Here is an 18,313-nt window from a genome sequence, read left to right on the forward strand (position 1 = left end):
TATTCTTAGAAAATTCTTGATTTTAAAATATTCCTCTATTATATGAAAATTAAGCATTTTGTCCAAATGGGGTTTCACTTTCATAATTTACTAATACTTCTCTTTATACATATTTACATAGTTAATTTAGTAGTTTAATAACTAGTACAAATTCGAATACCATATATAGTTTTCATTAAATGTCATATTTAATAACACATGACATTAAAGTGGTTAAATTCATAATAAATTACTTTTTTGACATATCGATATGTAACAAGGTAATATATTAAAAAACTAAATGTATAACTAATTATTTTAACATTTTGCCATAGTGTTGTTTATAGGCCACTTTAAAACGGAAGACACATCTGCAAAAATAACATGAAATATAATTTATTATGCATATGATTATGGCAAACAAATAAACCAACAAATGTATACTTACAGTATAAATATAAAAGCTATAAAATATAAAAATGCACTGACTATATTAAATAGACCTGGGAATGTAGTCAATGAAGCCTTATAAATCACAGTATACATGGGAGCAGCCACAAAAGGAGCCAAAGACTGTAGAATATTTTTAATGGAGAATATTTTACCTGAAATAGAAATTAAAGCATGTAAAAATATAAAAATTTCAAAGTGTTAGTCGTTGGTAAATGAGTTTAAATCCGTTGGAATTTAATTTTGTTTTTAATTTAATTTAAAAAAGTGTTGTTCCACTTACCCAAATCAGTTTGAGGTACTATATTTGAAACTATAGTCCGACACATGGGACCTGCGACAGATTTTAATGAACCAGCTGCTATGGCCAAATACAAATGCCAGGGGGCATAGGCCATTCCTTGAATAATACTGCGGAATATATCGCTAAGAAAAGCTAAAAGTGTGAGTGTGACCACGGACATACGAAAGATCTGTAAATAAAATATAAGATCCATTAGTAAAACACATACACACAATGCGATTTGAGAGTATTGCTCATCCCTGACCGAACTACAAGAGGTACTGGTACCACCACACAGAAAAAATATCACCAAAATATTCCAAATTAAAAAGTTGATTGAAGTTGACAACTTTTAAAAAATTAATTGATACATTTAAGTTGTTAATTATACTCGGAAGAGTTAGTCAGTTAAAAAGTTATGGATATATTTTTTTAATTTTTTGAAAGTATCAGTTTTTGCATAAAACTAAAGAGAATTAAAAATAGTTATATAAAGTAATTGTATTATAGCAAAGTGATTGAAAATAGTTTCGTTTTTAATTAAAAAATTAAATGAATTTTGAATTAACATTAATTAAAAATTTAATTGAATCAATACCCAGCAAAAAAGCGTCGTCAAAAAAGTAATGAAAATGTTCCGGAAGTGGTGCAAAATTGACGCAGAAGCGATGAATTTAACATGGGCTTTTCATAGGACGGAAATCCTCCATTTCAACAGCCGTTGCACTGAATTTGCATCACTTCTTTAGGTGTGATCCGAAATAAATGTTTTGGATGTAAATTAAAAAATTCTGTGATATTTTGTCAAATAAATAATTTTTATAATTTTTTTATAATTTTTAATAGATTCTAACGCTTGTCGGAAACGTTTAAACTCAAATATTTATTTTCAAAAAATCACAATTTTTTCAGATTGGATTTAGCATTTTTTTTCGACAAAATTTAAATGATTTGTACCATTTTATGAATTCTTACTCTGTTTTTAACCTATTTGAAACAAAAAAAGGTAAAATTACCCATTAAAAGTATGAAAACCCCAGGTTATAAAAAATTGAATAAAAAGAACTTCCTGTGGAGTTAAAATAAAGAACATCATTGGGAGTGCATCTTCCCGAAGTGCTTTTAAAGTTGTGCCTTTGGAAAAACTTCCAAAAGTATGAAAAAACCAAGTTATAAAAAATTGAATAAAAGAACTTCCTGTGGAGTTAAAATAAAGAACATCATTGGGAGTGCATCTTCCCGAAGTGCTTTTAAAGTTGTGCCTTTGGAAAAACTTCCAAATTTTTTTGCTGGGTATTAATAGAAATCGATTAATTTTTTAATAAAGTATTTTTTTAAGGTCCAATTAAAACTGTGATTGATACTATAATTTTCGTAATTGACGACATTTCAATTAAAAAGTTAACTAGATCAATTAATTTTGTGATTGAATCAGAAAAAAAAAATTGTGTATAAAAACATCCATTTTTCATCTCACCTTTCTTAAAATTAAAAATCCCACCAAAGCTCCAATCATCGATGTAACATGACTGACTGTTTCAAACTGCGTAAAATCTCTTACAGTCCATTGAAATTTCTCTCTGGCAAATAAATAAAAGACAGTCATATTGCCATCCAGAACAAATATGGCCAAAAACATTGCCCCAGTTACTAGTAAAATGATACAACGATCATAGTATGGCCTTTCCATGAAGCAAGTTGACCACATTTCCTTTACATGAACATAGCTAAAGAGGCCAGCTGTTTTGGCTTTTTCAGCATTCTCCTGGGATTTCTCTTCCTTGGTTTGATATTTGGAATCATGGGTTTTACCATTTTCCAATGCCTTCGGTTTATCCACATCATTGATATTCAAATCGACATCATGGAAACTATCATCCACTTTCGGTTGTTTTATAGTCTCATCCATTTTCACTTCAGATTTTCCAAGATTTTCACTTATTATACTACAGCTCAAGGGTATTTCATTACATTTAGCCATTGTTTCTTTGTTATCTATGGATTTTTCAGGTTTGGTCGGCTGAATAGCCAAATCTGCTCTATTTAAACTTTCAGGTACATAAAGGGCAATATATACGGTGGTTAGACACATTAAAATTCCCGATATGGAAAATGTGAATGTGGCATTTGTAGCCTCATAAACATAGCTGGATAAGAGTGAACCCATCATTAGGCCAACGGAAAGAAATGCTTCCAATGATATCATTCTAGGGAAAGAGTAATAAAAATCATTTCCAAAATATGTTTTTTCAAATTTTAAGCATACCTATAAGGCCTTGTTTTGACATCGGTAACATCCGATATAAAACAAAATGCTGCCACTGAAAAAACACAATTACCTCCCAATAGCGAATGAGGTACAACTGCCAGTACATAATACCAGGGATTTATTGTATAAGAATTCGCCAGTTCACATATAATAGCAGCTATAACATAGGTACAAGAAAATCCTAGAAAGTCGAATATTTAAATGGTATTTGCTTAATTAATTAATTAATTCAATTATTGAAGGAAAAAAGATAATCGTAAAATATATTAAATATATAAATAATTAATAAAATATATAAATAATTTATATGTAATTATATTAGCATATAATATATGCTAATATATGTCATATATCCCTTTGTGTGATAATGGGACGGCTAGGCGTATGACAAGTATAAACTTGAATACTTCATATTTGTCATACGCTCCCATGTGCAACGGGGTTATAGTAGGCGTATGATTGCTGTCATAAAATCTTTCGTATTCGCTGTCATCATACGAATCATATAGAGTCCACTTTTATTTCAATGTACGCTTTTGGGCTCCGATACCAATACCAACACCAAAACCCTTAACCCTCTAATGCCCAATTTGTTAAATCTGGAAGATTTTAGTAAAACACACCTTAAGCCAACAAAAATGGGTAAAATAAAAAGAAAACTTATGGCGATTTCGATTGGAAAAAAGGTGCAACATTCTCGAAATTGATTGGCAAATATAAAGGACACTGTCATAGATTTTGGATCCTGTATCCCTCACAATATTATGAATTAACAATAACTTTGGAATGATACTATTATTTGAGCGAAAATACAATACGGGAAAAAGTAGTGTAACACCAAGGCAACATATTTTTTGCGAAACGAAAACGCCCTTAGTTAAAACTGTTCAGGAGGCTTTATACGCTAAAATTCTAGCGTATAAATTTTTCTTGTGTCGTTTTCTTTAGTTGGTATCGTAAACATTGAATATTTAATCAGTTGGCAAAAAAAAAATTGGGGCATTAGAGGGTTAAGAGCTGGACCAAATCTTTGGATCCAAGTAAACTTGGTTTTGATTCGACTTATGTCAGTAAAAAATTTCATACATACATATAAATTTGCATATATTTTCCTTCTCCTTAACATCCTAATTACTAGCGTTTTTTTTTTCAATTTTTTTTTAACAATAATCCTTTTATACATACCTATCATTGATATCAGCATTAATGGTTTACGTCCATAATGATCCGACCATGAACCAACAAAAACTCCACAAAATGCCGGTACTATACTTTCTAATAAAGTTCGGACCATAAATAAATTTGCCACATAGGGCTGGACTTCCGTTTCGATTTCCTAGAAAATAACAAAAATATAATTAATTAAAAATATCCTAAAAATTCTATTGTCTAGGTATATAAATCACCTGTAAAAAACCGCTCATATTTTTTGTTCCCAGTTGTTTGCAATCCGTGTCATTGTATTCGAATACTGATGTACATGCTTGATATATAATTTCATTTCTCAAAACGGTACCTATTTTTTGTGGAAATTATGGAAAAAATTAAAAAAAAACTATAAGTTTGATTAATTAATTGTAAGGATTATGGACTATATTTGTAGAAAATAATTCAAAATTATCAATTCACCCTCATTTTCACGAGGGTTTGTTAACCAACTTTTATACCGTTCTAGGGATATATGCACTCAGAAAATTTAACGTCGTAACTACAAGTAAATTCCATAATATTGAATAGTGCTAAAATTTTACTCATAGTTAGTTAAATTTAACTATTGATGAACAAAATTAACTCAGTTGAAGTAAATTGAACTTACGGCCATTACCAGCAAAATGGTTAAGAACTCCCAATGAGTTCGTAAATGGACTGAAGCAAATATAATAATAGGGAATACGTATTTTCTCGAACGTACGAAGAAGTTTCTCAGCGTTACTGAACTTTTACTGTGCAATACTACGAAATCTAGTTGGACACGAAATTTCTATTTTTAGTATAAATAAACTAACGATGAATGTCATTTCTAACTACCGTTGAGTGAATCTACTTCTAGACAATAGTTCGTCTCCGAAACATGTGCTCGTGTGGTGTTTCTAAAAATAGACACCCTTGACTGTATGTGCAAGCAAGAAAAGAATAAACAAAGTCACATTTGGTTGTTGATGAGTGTAAGAGCTAAGTGGCCCAGTGGATAGTGTGTTTAGTTAGAAAACTGATGGTTCGATCCTCCGTCCGGACAAAAGGTAAAATTTTATAAAATGATAAAAATCTAATAAATGATTCTAAAGGATTTGTACTACAGAAGAGTAAGTGATTTGTACTAAATATAATACGACATGTAGAAATTGGGATCCTCCTCCTTGAGGTCTCCTTGCTCCAAGTCACCAGGTGGTCTAGGAAATCCGGAACATTATTTTTTTCGTTTTCAAAAAATGTATTATGTAGTTAATTTTTTACTTCTGAACAGTTAAATTTGAACTTGACAAAAGTTAAAACAAATTACTAACCTATAGGAAAATGTTTAAACTTACTATGGGTACATGCTTCTTTAGCGACATACGAAGTTCAATATTAACACTGGTTAGTTAAAAATAACTCGCTAATGGGTTCACTCTTCTCTGAGTGTGGCATTCATACTTATACTGGTGACATTTATGAGGACTTCAATGATTCTGTAAGTTGGGATACCCATGGTCCTAATGTACTGCTCAGACCATGAAAAACTTAAACGTAGAGTCGAGCAGCACTCACACCCAGAAAAAAGGGGCTCTAATGCCAACTGAATTTTATTTTAGTTCATGAAGATTAGTTGATTTTAGTTAAATTTTGCACAATATGAGTAAATGTTCCTTATTTGAATAATTTTTTGCTATCTTTAATGATGTGAACTAAAAATGAGGAAAAAAGTTGTATACAAATATAGTGCACAATTTTACTAAAAAATAAAATAGTTCATATTTTCCTAAAATGGCAGAAGTTTGCTTAAATTGAGTTCATAAGTCTCTCAAATGAGTAAATTTTCCTAAAATTGTACCTTTCATGAACTTCGTATAGCGCTAAAGACATTTTAACAATTTTTAAATCCAATTTTTTCTTTCAACATATGAAAATTTCTTAAACAAGAGAAAAAAATTTATTATTTTTAATAATTTTTCTTAAATTTGACAAAAAGTATTAACTTATTTGTAACATGTTGCAATTGGAAAACTATTTTAGTTAAAATTTTCTAAAATAAACCTACATTTTCTTCCACGATGGGTTCACTTTTTTTTTGGTGCACTGATAAAAAGACTAACTATGTCTGCAACCGCGCACAAGCCACCCTGGTGCAATGGTTAATAACTATGCTCGTCCTGCATAGAAAGGGTCATGGATTCAATCCCAGTTTCGACCAAACAAAAGTTTTTCAGCGGTGTCTCATCCCGTGCCTGAGTGTTTCAAAGTTTCTCTAAGTGGTTCACGTTATGGGAAACGCCGTTTTGGCTTGGCTATAGAAAAGAACTCCCTTGTCGTAAACATAAAATCGGGCAGCACTCATTATTAACCCATTACACGGCGAGATCATTTTTAATAAAAAAAATAAATTGTTAACCCATTACACACCGAAATCATTTTAAATAAAAAATTTAAATTCATTTATACATTTACAATTAACTTCAGTTAAAAAATATAAAAAAACATAAAAACCTAAAAGAAACGTTGCCTCATTTCATTTATAAACAAAGTTCTGCGAGATTAAATGTTGGCAATTTCCTGTACTCAAGCCAGTACAATGGCAGGGAATGGGTTAAGCAAGAAGTTCGAAAATCGATTAATCGAGTATTCGAATTTTGGCATAAAAATCGAAAATAATCGAAGTCGATTATTAACTCAAAAATAATCGCAAACTCGATTTTAGATTTTGAACTATTTTTTAACTTTGACTATCAAACATCGATTTTAATGTTTTTTTTTTCATTGGTTTCAATTGAATTGAAATGTACTTAGATTTAAGGAAACGAGCACATATTTCTTAATTTTTAATTATAGAATTATATTACCAATAAGAATAAAAATTCTGATTTGATTAAATAAAATATCAAATTGGTAGAAATGAATTTTGTGTGTTTTCAATTTCCTTGAACTTATAGGGGTAATTATTTGGGAAATAATGATAAATGATTCGTACATGTTAAAAATTTTATATTGAACATTTTAAAAATATAGTAAACAATTATTGTTGATAACACTCGCAAATAGACAAATAGAATTTATAAAATCGAATATTTTGTATGATCATTATTTCTATGAAATTCGATTATGAATAATCGAATATTCGAATTTTGATTAGTAAAAATAATCGAAAATCGATTTTTGATTAAAAGTCGAAAAAGCGATTATTGGTCTAAAATAACGAGCTGCCACAATACCTAACCTACCAAAACTTGCCCGCACTGAAAAAGTATTGGTCTAATATAAAAGACTATGATACCTAAATTTGAAGACACTCTTTATACACAATATTAAGGACAAATAATCTTTAAAAAAAATATAGATAAATTTTAAATAATAGAAAGCTTATAACCTTTGATTTAAAAATTTGTTTCATTAAATTTAGGACATGAATGGGCTAATACATATTTTGAAGATTTTGTATCTTTGGTGTAAGGATTTTTTGAAATTAAGAAAACGTATTTTGCTTTGAAGTAAAGGGTGATACGGTCAAAATTTGGTCAATATAAACATGACGTATTTCCTTCAATTTTGCATTTAAAAAATATTGCTCCTATTTTGATTTTGGAATTCACTCTTCAGTTGTCAAAATGCCGTCCAAGCAAGAAGAGCAGCGTATCAAAATTTTGCTCGCGCATCGCGAAAATCCGAGCTACTCGCACGCAAAGCTGGCAAAATCGCTAAAAGTTGCCAAATCAACCGTTACAAATGTAATTAAAGTGTTTGGGGGAACGTTTGTCGACAGCCAGGAAGTCTGGATCGGGGGAAATCGAAAACCGGAAGCCGCTGAGACGACAAAGTGAGTAGCCGGTAGTTTCAAGCGAAACCCTAACCTCTCTCTCCGAGATGCCGCAAATAAGCTGGGTGTATCGTCTACAACCGTGCATCGAGCCAAAAAACGAGCCGGACTATCGACTTACAAGAAGGTAGTGACTCCAAATCGCGATGATAAACAAAATACGACGGCCAAAGCGCGATCCCGGAGGCTGTACACGACGATGCTGACGAAGTTTGACTGCGTGGTAATGGACGACGAAACCTACGTCAAAGCCGACTACAAGCAGCTTTCAGGACAGGAGTTTTATACGGCAAAAGGAAGGGGAAAGGTAGCAGATATTTTCAAGCACATAAAACTGTCAAAGTTCGCAAATGAATATCTGGTTTGGCAAGCCATCTGTACCTGTGGCTTGAAAAGCAGCATTTTCATAGCTTCCGGGACTGTCAACCAAGAAATTTACGTGAAAGAGTGTTTGAATAAACGTCTGCTGCCTTTCCTGAAGAAACACGGTTGTTCCGTACTGTTTTGGCCGGATTTGGCATCTTGCCATTACGGTAAAAAGGCCATGGAGTGGTACGCCGCCAATAACGTGCAGGTGGTTCCCAAGGACAAGAACCCAACACGCCAGAGCTCCGCCCAATTGAGAAATACTGGGCTATTGTCAAGCGGAACCTAAAGAAACCAAAAAAACTGCTAAGGACGAGCAGTAGTTCAAGGCAAACTGGCTTTCTGCGGCGAAGAAGGTGGACAAGGTGGCTGTACAAAATCTGATGGCAGGTGTCAAGCGTGAAGCCCGGCAATTCGGATTTGGAAAAGCGAAAGCCTAACTGAATATTTTTCCTGAATTTCATACTAATTGAACTTGAAAAAGAAATTTAATTTGATTTTTTTGAGAACAAAAATTCAATAAATGAGATCTGTATCCTAATCTTAAATTTATAGAGACCTCTATTCTAATTTTAAATTTATACACCGAAAAAAGTAAACTGTTTTATAGGAAGAATAAATAAAAAAAATAAAATTGTACTCCACATTTTGAGATTTCCACAAAGCGTTGTTAAACATGGAAATTATCCATTGCTCTAACAAATTAAAAATATTCTCCTAAAATGAGAAAGAAGTAACAACGCATTTATTTTAAAATAAAATGGCTCAGTTATATCATTTTGGAAAAAATAATCCCCAAATCCGTTCTGATATTGATAAAAACTTAAGTAATTGATCCGCACTTCTAAATCTTCCAACTTGTACTACATAATTCTGCATATTTCATTTTTTTACGACCCGTTAAAGTAATACTAGGACCTTCTCACCCTTAAAATATCAAAAATTGAGGAAATTCTTCACCCTGTGCTAAAATTTGCCATAATTTAAAAATAATAAAATGTTATAATGAGCTCTCAATTATAATTTCATTAAAAAATTTTATTGATCTGTTTCAGAGACACCACTTTGTTATTACATCATGACTTCAACCGATTTTTTTAGTCTGCTAATGGGATACTACTTTAAAACATTGTGATTTCATAAAGTAGTTGAATAATTTGAAATTCATGGCTAAATTTGCATGGTGACAAATATCAACTAAGCGTGAAAAGCGTTTTTATGTTTTATGATCTTACCAATAAAAAACTATTTAATTTGTGTGTGAAATTGGAAATTGTTTGCATTATTAAAATAAATTACTCGCATCTATTTTATCACCTCTGAAATTTATTATGGGGTACTTCCCAGTGACGTATTAACAAATCAATCTAAACTTTTTGTTGTTTGCAGAAATAATAACGAAAGCCTACTTTCTATTTTTTCTCAATTTTAACTTTATTTTTGATAACAAAATTCGAAAACCAACTTTTCGGCTTATTGACTCTTTGGCCATAAATCCAAAATTGTTTCTGTACTTATCAATTTCGACTAATTGCCTTTTGATGTTTTTCTAAATCCACTCGAATGTTGAGAAAAATCTACTAATTGACTTTTAATGAAATCGGCTTTTGAAGCCGTAATAATCTAATGGTTGGGGAGAAAAACATCATTTTACACCGACTCCAAAACTCTGCACTTAAAAAACTTATTGGCCTGACACTAAAACAGCCCAAGATGCGGCTTCTTTTACATAAATACATTTTTTAGGGAACTATCTAGCTTTAAATCTAGCTTTTATAAAATAAAAATTAGAATACAAAAATTACAATTTATCAAATAAATGTAAGTTTAAATATTGAAATTATTAGAGATGCTTTAATATAAAAATGCTTTCTTAATTAAAAAAAAATAAACAAATTAAACATTGAAAATCTTCGAAATAAGTCTTATGCTATAGTCACACTGGGCAAATATTTGACAGAAATCAAAAAAGAATCCGTCGCCACAGCCAAATCATTTTGAGCTCATATTTGATATATAACATCATGACAGGGTTATTTTCCAAAAACCGTATCCAGATATATGGAAAATGTTTCTGGAAAAATGTTTGATACTCATTTTGGTCAAATATTTGCCTAGTGTGACCATAGCCTTAGCATATATTTATAAAAGTTAATGTAAACTTTAAACCTACTATTACCATACAAATTCCTTCGATAAACTGTCAGTGAATTATTATGAATATGGACATTTATCTTTAATCGAAACATTAAATATCTCAGTTAATTTAGATTATTTAGCCAAAAAAGTTTTTCTTTACTTAAAGAAAATTTGCTTTGCTTCATAGATATACATCATTAACGGAGAGATGCAAATTTCAAATATTTTGAAAAATATTTACATAGTCTAAAGTAGATATTTTTATACACTGTACCACACTGTGGAACAGGGGCCAAATCACCGCAGTCGAAATCGAATACTTCGTCTTCGTAATGTAGTTTACGCGGATCACCGCAGTCGTTATCGAATTGTTTCTACTCGAAGTTGAACACGATAGGTAGCATGCTATCGAAAGCGAAGTATGTAGTGATTTTTGAGCAGAAAAAAGTTGGTGAAAATGTAATTATTATTCCATTTTGGTAAAATACATTTAAGAAAATATATTACTTCCATTTAGGGAATCGGATCAAAGAAAGGAATGCTCAGTAGCCGCTTCAAAAAAAATTATTTTTTCAATAACATATTTAAAAGCTTCTTTTGACATATGAAAACGTCTTTTAAATCTATGGATGTTAAAAACACAATTCAGGCAATGCTAAAGGACTGCTTTTGTCACGAATATTTTTCCTTATTAATGCCACTTTGTACTCATCGTTTGAATCCGAAAACGAAGAAAAAACACTTGGATTCATAATATATTTTTACACATATATTTTAACACACAAAAACAATATAAATATCTCAGAAATAACATAATTTGATAACAAAACATTATTTTGAAATTCTACTCTTTTTCAATTTCTTATTACCATATGTTTACAGCAATGTAAAAAAAAGTAGTAGACAAAATAAATTACGATCGAATGCGGTGATCCAAAATTTAATGCGATCGAAATGTTTCTCTATACGAAACAGAACTCGATGACGAATGCGGTGATTTGGCCCCAGGGTATTATAGGGTGTCTTTGACAATATTGTTCAGGGTCGGCCCCTGAGTCGATCTAGCCATGTCCGTCTGTCTGTGAACACATATATGTGATCAAAGTCTAGGTCGGAATTTTAGTCTAATTGACTTCAAATGTGTTTTGGGACAGAATAGAACCTTATTGATTTTGGAAGAAATCGGTTCAGTTTTCGATATATCTTTCGCCCGATATCTACTAATATGCCACCAGAAGCCAGAACTTAGGTCTGGTTTGCTTTAAATTTTGCATAAAGAGTGCAAAATCCGAATTTGGTGGAAATCTGTTCAGATTTAGTTATATCTCCCATATATATGTATCCCTCGACTGATTTAGACTCATATACCTACAGAGACCAAAGTAAAGGGAGTATAATTAAGGTTCTGGATATGCATGTCAAATTTGGTTGAAATCGGTTCAGATTTCGAAATAGCTTCCATATATATGTTTTTCTGATTTGGGCAAAAATGGCCAAAATACCCACATTATAAAATCGCCGCGGTTAAGTCGAAAACTTGAAAATTACTCCGATTTGCCTATACCTATAAATCATAAATAAAATTTTGCAAAGTTGCTTCAAAACAGGTTCCGGTTTAAATGTATTTTTACCAACATTGTGTTCCACCCCAGGGCATTAGCCGACTTAAAGTTAAAGTCTACAAATTTTGTAGAAAACTAACAAATTTTGTCCAGATCGGTTCAAATTTAAAAATATATTTATGGGAACAAAAATCTTTATATATAGCACCCAACACATTGGACAGATTTGATATGCTATCGAAAATGTGGATCTACAAAATGGTTCAGGGGTGTAATATAACATAGTCGACCCCGCCCGACTTTGGACTTTCCTTACTTGTTTAATTTAGGAAAGTCAATTATTCAAAATATAGACATCCGAATAAGAAATCAATTTAAACTCTGATTAGAATTAGTCTAGAATAATTTATTAGAGCTCATGATACAACTACAAAAATCACATCCAAATATTTAAAAAAAGCTGTACTAGGAGAGAATATATTTTTTTTAGTGCAAAATTTATTTATTTTATTACCCTTTTAACGATGAATTTATTTCTATGTGCTACACAGTGTCCACCATAATTTACAAAATTCGAAAATGTCGTTCTATAAAGGAGTTCAAAATAATGTAAACACGATATTTGAAGCTTCATGTTATATGACGCACACAGCACATGCATACATACCTACACTGAATGAAAAAAGTCTCCGTACATATTTTTGTTTGAAACTGATATATTGACTACAATAACAGAAAATGCTGCGAAAACCATTTTACTTTTATGGCAACCCTACAATATAATTGGGCAATCTCAGTACAATGACACTTTTTTCAAAATAACGGAACTTCCAAATTCATTTGTACTTTTATTTGTAATAGCGTTTTAATAAAAAAAAGAACTTTTACGGAGACTTTTTGATTCAGTGTATATTGTAACGGTCAATTAAAATATCAATCAATGGGTGTAATTATATAAATCTTACCTGATAGACTGTGAGCAAAGACCAAAACGAAAACAATGGGCTCTATGTGAAACATATGGAAAAATTGTTGCCATTGTAACTGTTTTAGTCGTGACAGAGTTGATGTAACGGCAGATTCAACCATTTTCGGATATTAAGTTGCTTTTTTGTTGTTGGTGATTTTGTTGTGTTTTGTTTGATACTTTGTTCTATTACTTGTTTTGTTATTTTTTTGTTGTTGTTGGTGATTTTGTTGTGTTTTGTTTGATACTTTGTTCTATTACTTGTTTTGTTATTTTTTTGTTTCTCTAAACATAAAAATTCATTGCCAATTTTTCATCCGAATTTTCTATTTTCACACAAATTTCTTAAACGTTATAATTTTTGGCTCTCGCCAGCTATGAAGTTGTCACTTGTCAAGTTTCCTCCTGAGAGTCTGCATTTAAACTGTGGCCCGGTTTCAATGAGATGTTGCCGTTAACTCCTCAACAATCGCACGTACCAATATTACGTTTGTCATTCGCTGTTTTTTTCTCTCCGAGTGAGTCCGTGTGGTTGTGTGTATTTGTAGTATTTATCAATAATTATAAATGATCGCATGCTTGACTTTATATTAATGCCATTGTTGTTTTTGGTGTTCCCTAGAGATGGGTAAACTAGATACGATATAGAAGAGCATCAGTAGTAATAGTAGCTAAACACGTTTATTATAAAGGAATTGTATTGAGATCCATTTGTATTTATTTCCGATATAAGCAATGATGATTATACCTACAATGATTCTGTGCAGTTCTAAATAAACAACCCAATATTATTGTTATTACTATTATTTCTGTTTTTTAATTTAATAACATCATATACTTTTAACTAACAAGACCCATAATTTAAATATAGTAGGATGTATCGATTTTGTTAAACTACAGAAAAAGGAAACTACATATAATAGGTAAACTATAGAAAATTTTGTCAAAATTTGATTTCTATAGAGAATTTTTTCAAAATTTTATTTCTATAGAAAATTTTGTAAACATGTTATTTCTATAAAAAATTTTGTCAAAATTTTATTTCTATAGAAAATTTTGTTAAAATTTTATTTCTATAGAAAATATTGTCAAAATTTTATTTCTATAGAAAATATTGTAAAAATTTTATTTCTATTGAAAATTTTGTCAAAATTTTATTTCTATAGAAAATTTCGTCAAAATTTTATTTCTATAGAAAATTTTGTCAAAATTTTATTTCTATAGAAATTTTCTCTAAATTTTATTTTTATGGGAAATCTTGTTAAAATTTTATTTCTATAGAAAATTTTGTCAACATTTTATTTCTATAGAAAATATTGTCAAAATTTTATTTCTATTGAAAATTTTGTCAAAATTTTATTTCTATAGAAAATATTGTCACAATTTTATTTCTATGGAAAATTTTGTAAAAATTTTATCAACATTTTATATCTATAGAAAATTTTGTCAAATTTTTATTTCTATAGAAAATTTTGTCAAAATTTTGTTTCTATAGAAAATGTTGTCAAAATTTTATTTGTATAGAAAATTTCGTCAAAATTTTATTTCAATAGAAAATTTCGTCAAAATTTTATTTCAATAGAAAATTTTGTCAAAATATTATTTCAAAATTTTATTTCAAAATTTATTTCAAAATTTTATTTCTATAGAAAATTTTATCAACATTTTATATCTATAGAAAATTTTGTCAAATTTTTATTTCTATAGAAAATTTTGTCAAAATTTTATTTTTATAAAAATTTTCTCAAAATTTTATTTATATAGAAAATTTTGTCAATATTTTATATGTATAGAAAATTTTGTCAAAGTTTTATTTCTATAGAAATATTTGACAAAATTTTATATCTATAAAAAATTTGGCAAAATTTTTTCTATAGAAATAAAATTTCTATAGAAATTTTATTTCTATAGAAAATTTTGTCAAAAATTTATTTCTATAGAAAATTTTATTTCTATAGAAAACTTTGTGAAAATTTTATTTCTATAGAAAATTTTGTCAAAATTTTATTTCTATAGAAAATTTTGCCAAATTTTATTTCTATAGAAAATTTTGTTAAAATTTTATTTCTATAGAAAATTTTTGTCACAATTTTATTTAATTTAGTCAACATTTTATTTCTATAGAAAATTTTGTCAAAATGTTATTTCTTTAGAAAATTTTGTCAAAATTTTATTTCTATAGGAAATTTTTGTCAAAATTTTATTTCTATATAAAACTTTGTGAAAAATTTATTTCTATAGAAAATTTTATCAAAATTTTATTTCTATAGAAAATTTTGCCAAAATTTTATTTCTATAAAACATTTTGTTAAAACTTTATTTCTATAGAAATTTTTGTCACAATTTTATTGCAAAAAAAAATTTAGTCAACATTTTATTTCTATAGGAAATTTTGTCAAATTTTTATTTCTACAGAAAGTTTTGTCAAAATTTTATTTCTATAGATAGTTGTGGCAATTTTTTATTTCTATGAAAATTTGGTCAAAATTTTATTTCTATAGATAGTTTGGCAAAATTTTGTTTCTATAGAAAATTTTGTCAAAATTTTATTTCTATAGAATTAAATAGAAATCTAACTGAATGTCTCCAAATTAACTCAGTGAATGCATAATAAAGTCGATCATGATCTGTAAAATAGTGGTGCTGTATTCCAAGGCTGTTAATGCAATTGCAATATACTTTAGCTATCAGCTCGTTATGTTATCACTACTTTTATCTAATTTGTTCGCTCCAAAGAATTAGCAAAATCAACAACTAAATTTTTCTTAAAAAAAAGTTGGAATATTTACTTTAAACCGGCTCATATATAAGCACATGAATTATCTCTTCATACGGTACAATTACTGAATATAAAGCAAATATGAATTCCCTTCACCTCAATTTGATTTCAAAGCTCAAGCAAAGGGTATTTTTGATCCTTTATCTAACAGAAATAGTTTGTTAAACATCTTTTTTGTACCTTTGTATAATGTGATTTTTTTATCATGAAAGAAAATGTAGGTTTATTTTAGAAAATTTTAACTAAATAGTTTTCTAATTTTAACATATTACAAATAAGTTAACACTTTTTGCCAAATTGAAGAAAATTTATTATAAATAATAATTTTCTGTTGTTTAAGAAAATTTCTATGTTAAAGGAAAAACTTGTACGATGTTCAAGACGGGTACAATTTTAATAAAATTTATTTAATTTGATTTTAGATTTGAAATCCATTTTTTATAAAGTAAATGACAGTTTAAATCTAGTTAAAGTGAATTTGGGAAGTGTAGAATGAGGTATTTTTAACTCCGATATTAGGAAAATATAACTATTTTATTTTTTAGTAAAATTGTGCACTATATTCGTATACAATTTGTTTTCTTATTTTTAGTTGACGTCATTAAAGTTAGCAAGAAATGAGCAAAATTTACATTGAACTAAATTTAATCACATGATTTATAAAGTTCAGTTGGCATTAGCGCCTCCTTTTTTGAGTGTATTAGCTCTTGACTGTCCTGAGCGTTTGCAATTTCAAATCTTGTTGACATTGACATTGTTTTGATTTAATTTTTACTCAAAAGAACTTCTTTTTAGGAGCAAAGACGCTTTTATGAATACATTCATTTCAATCACTCCTTCTGGTATAAAAAAATATTATTTAACTTTATGCTGGAGATCCCAATGTATCAAATCCATTACCGTTCTTACTTTTTACTATTCTCTATACTTTTAATAAATGGACAAAAATCAATAAATCCCATTACCGGTACATCATCTTAAGGTAACAATATTCATATTTGTTTTTGTTTCTATCATAAAGTTTTTTGATTCATTACTTTAACATTTTCAAATGTCTCCATAAAAAAGTTAGTTGACAAATATTTCATCATATCTTTCTATTTGTGTCACTTTCGAAAGTTTAAAATCATCTACGAAATGGATTTTTACACGATCAATGTTTGAAAAACAACAACAACGACAGCGAAAAAAATAAATGGCACCCCGGAGCAATTGGCTATGGGATCGTCTAACTTGTTGCCTTAAACCCGTCGCAAAAGCAACTGAAGGTAAGATTTCTTTATCGAAAATTCATGCAAGTTGATTTTATTTTTTCTGGTATTGTTGAATTCGTTGCCTTTTTTTCTCTCAGATTTGTTTTATTATCATATACCCATCGGCAGCAGCGATTCAAAAGCCGGCTTTTTATTTAATGGTTAGGTGAACTTTAATGCCAGATGGGCTGAAGCTACCGAACAAGTTAACAAGCATAAGCATATTTATTCTTGATTTTACGTACGATTTTATTGGCAAATAAATTTGCGTGATTGCGTTTACACGTGTATTGGTTCTTTAAATTCTATTTAATATGCATAGAAGCGCCAACTGCTAATCAGGCAAACAAATAATGGCATTACCCTATATCGGAAGTTATATAAGTGAACAAAAAAAATTTGCGATCGGTTAAGTCACGTGCGACCTTGATTTTGCTATTTTTTCGGAATTATACCCTTTGAAGTAGAGCTTAGCACATTGGAAGATAATTTACAGACGAAATTCTTAAAATGGATTGCATTATAACTCAATAATTCTTCAAAATTTTGGAATGGGAAATAAATTTAAAAATTAAACCATTGCATACCAACTAAAGCCATTCCACAATGGAAATCTGTATCAATTTGCTAAGTCTTTACACTCAGAGTCAGACAGAGAATCCAATGCAGGATGACTCTTATCGAATGACACATTCAACGCCGATGTAGAAATAATATCATTACTATTCCTTCTCATTTTCTCTTTATTCTCTTACATATTCACAAAGCATTATGTTGAACGGGTTTCTCTTCATTATACCTCGTGTAGTTTTATGCAAGTATGGCGACAAACATTGTAAATAAAATTATATAAAATATATATAAAACATTTATAACGTGGTTTTGTCGTAGACTGAGATAGACCAGTAGTTGTCCAGGATTACCTTTAAGGACCCACAAACCTTAAAATAAACGATTTAACATATGTCTTAATAGTTTGGACAGTACAGGTTTTATTGATGGTCGTGTTACTGTATATACGTACAATATTAATTCTTATTTTAAGCTTGGAATTCAGGAGTGTCGTGGAGACTGCCTTGGCGGATATTCGTTGTTGAGATTCGTCATTGATTCGGCGATCGTGGAGACGAGTTAGGTCGTAGGTTTGGGTTTCGTTGTAAACGATTAGTTAATGCGGTTGTCGTTGACGATTTATTGATGCGATTGACGATTCGGTTAGACATCGTCGGCAACTGTTCGGTTATTCGGGTTTGTTGTT

At 29.6% G+C, this 18,313-nt stretch overlaps 1 protein-coding gene and 1 long non-coding RNA gene across 4 annotated transcripts; one reads left to right on the forward strand and one right to left on the reverse strand.

Annotated features, from left to right (window-relative positions):
- Positions 1-67: 67 nt before the first annotated feature.
- LOC142237972 (putative peptidoglycan muropeptide transporter SLC46) lies at positions 68-16,977 on the reverse strand. Of its 3 annotated transcripts, none has more exons than XM_075309453.1 (9): positions 16,840-16,977; positions 13,022-13,656; positions 4,388-4,497; positions 4,167-4,317; positions 2,979-3,162; positions 2,190-2,919; positions 713-902; positions 428-584; positions 68-350 (listed from the first exon to the last, which is right to left on the reverse strand). In XM_075309453.1, the coding sequence occupies exons 2-9, from the start codon at positions 13,143-13,145 to the stop codon at positions 293-295; spliced, it is 1,704 nt and encodes a 567-aa protein (XP_075165568.1). In that variant the 5' UTR covers positions 13,146-13,656; positions 16,840-16,977; the 3' UTR covers positions 68-292. The 3 variants fall into 3 exon arrangements, with proteins under 3 accessions (XP_075165568.1, XP_075165569.1, XP_075165567.1); XM_075309454.1 differs by having other exon boundaries at positions 13,022-13,641; positions 16,840-16,965; XM_075309452.1 differs by having other exon boundaries at positions 16,768-16,905.
- LOC142237975 (uncharacterized) lies at positions 16,936-17,345 on the forward strand. Its single transcript, XR_012722607.1, has 2 exons — positions 16,936-17,070; positions 17,154-17,345. It is a non-coding gene; the product is annotated as an uncharacterized LOC142237975 (long non-coding RNA).
- The last annotated feature ends 968 nt before the right edge of the window (positions 17,346-18,313 follow it).

Source organism: Haematobia irritans, chromosome 5, assembly GCF_050003625.1.
Source record: "Haematobia irritans isolate KBUSLIRL chromosome 5, ASM5000362v1, whole genome shotgun sequence".
Classification (NCBI taxonomy): Eukaryota; Metazoa; Arthropoda; class Insecta; order Diptera; family Muscidae; genus Haematobia; species Haematobia irritans.

Bases quoted from the DNA above. Each gene is read 5' to 3' on its own strand.
- LOC142237972 (XM_075309453.1), bottom strand. From the start codon at position 13,145: ATGGTTGAATCTGCCGTTACATCAACTCTGTCACGACTAAAACAGTTA. The intron at 2,920-2,978 runs GTATGCTTAAAA...CTCTTTCCCTAG, and splicing joins GTCAAAACAAGGCCTTATAG to AATGATATCATTGGAAGCAT. The intron at 351-427 runs GTAAGTATACAT...TTATTTTTGCAG, and splicing joins ATAGCTTTTATATTTATACT to ATGTGTCTTCCGTTTTAAAG.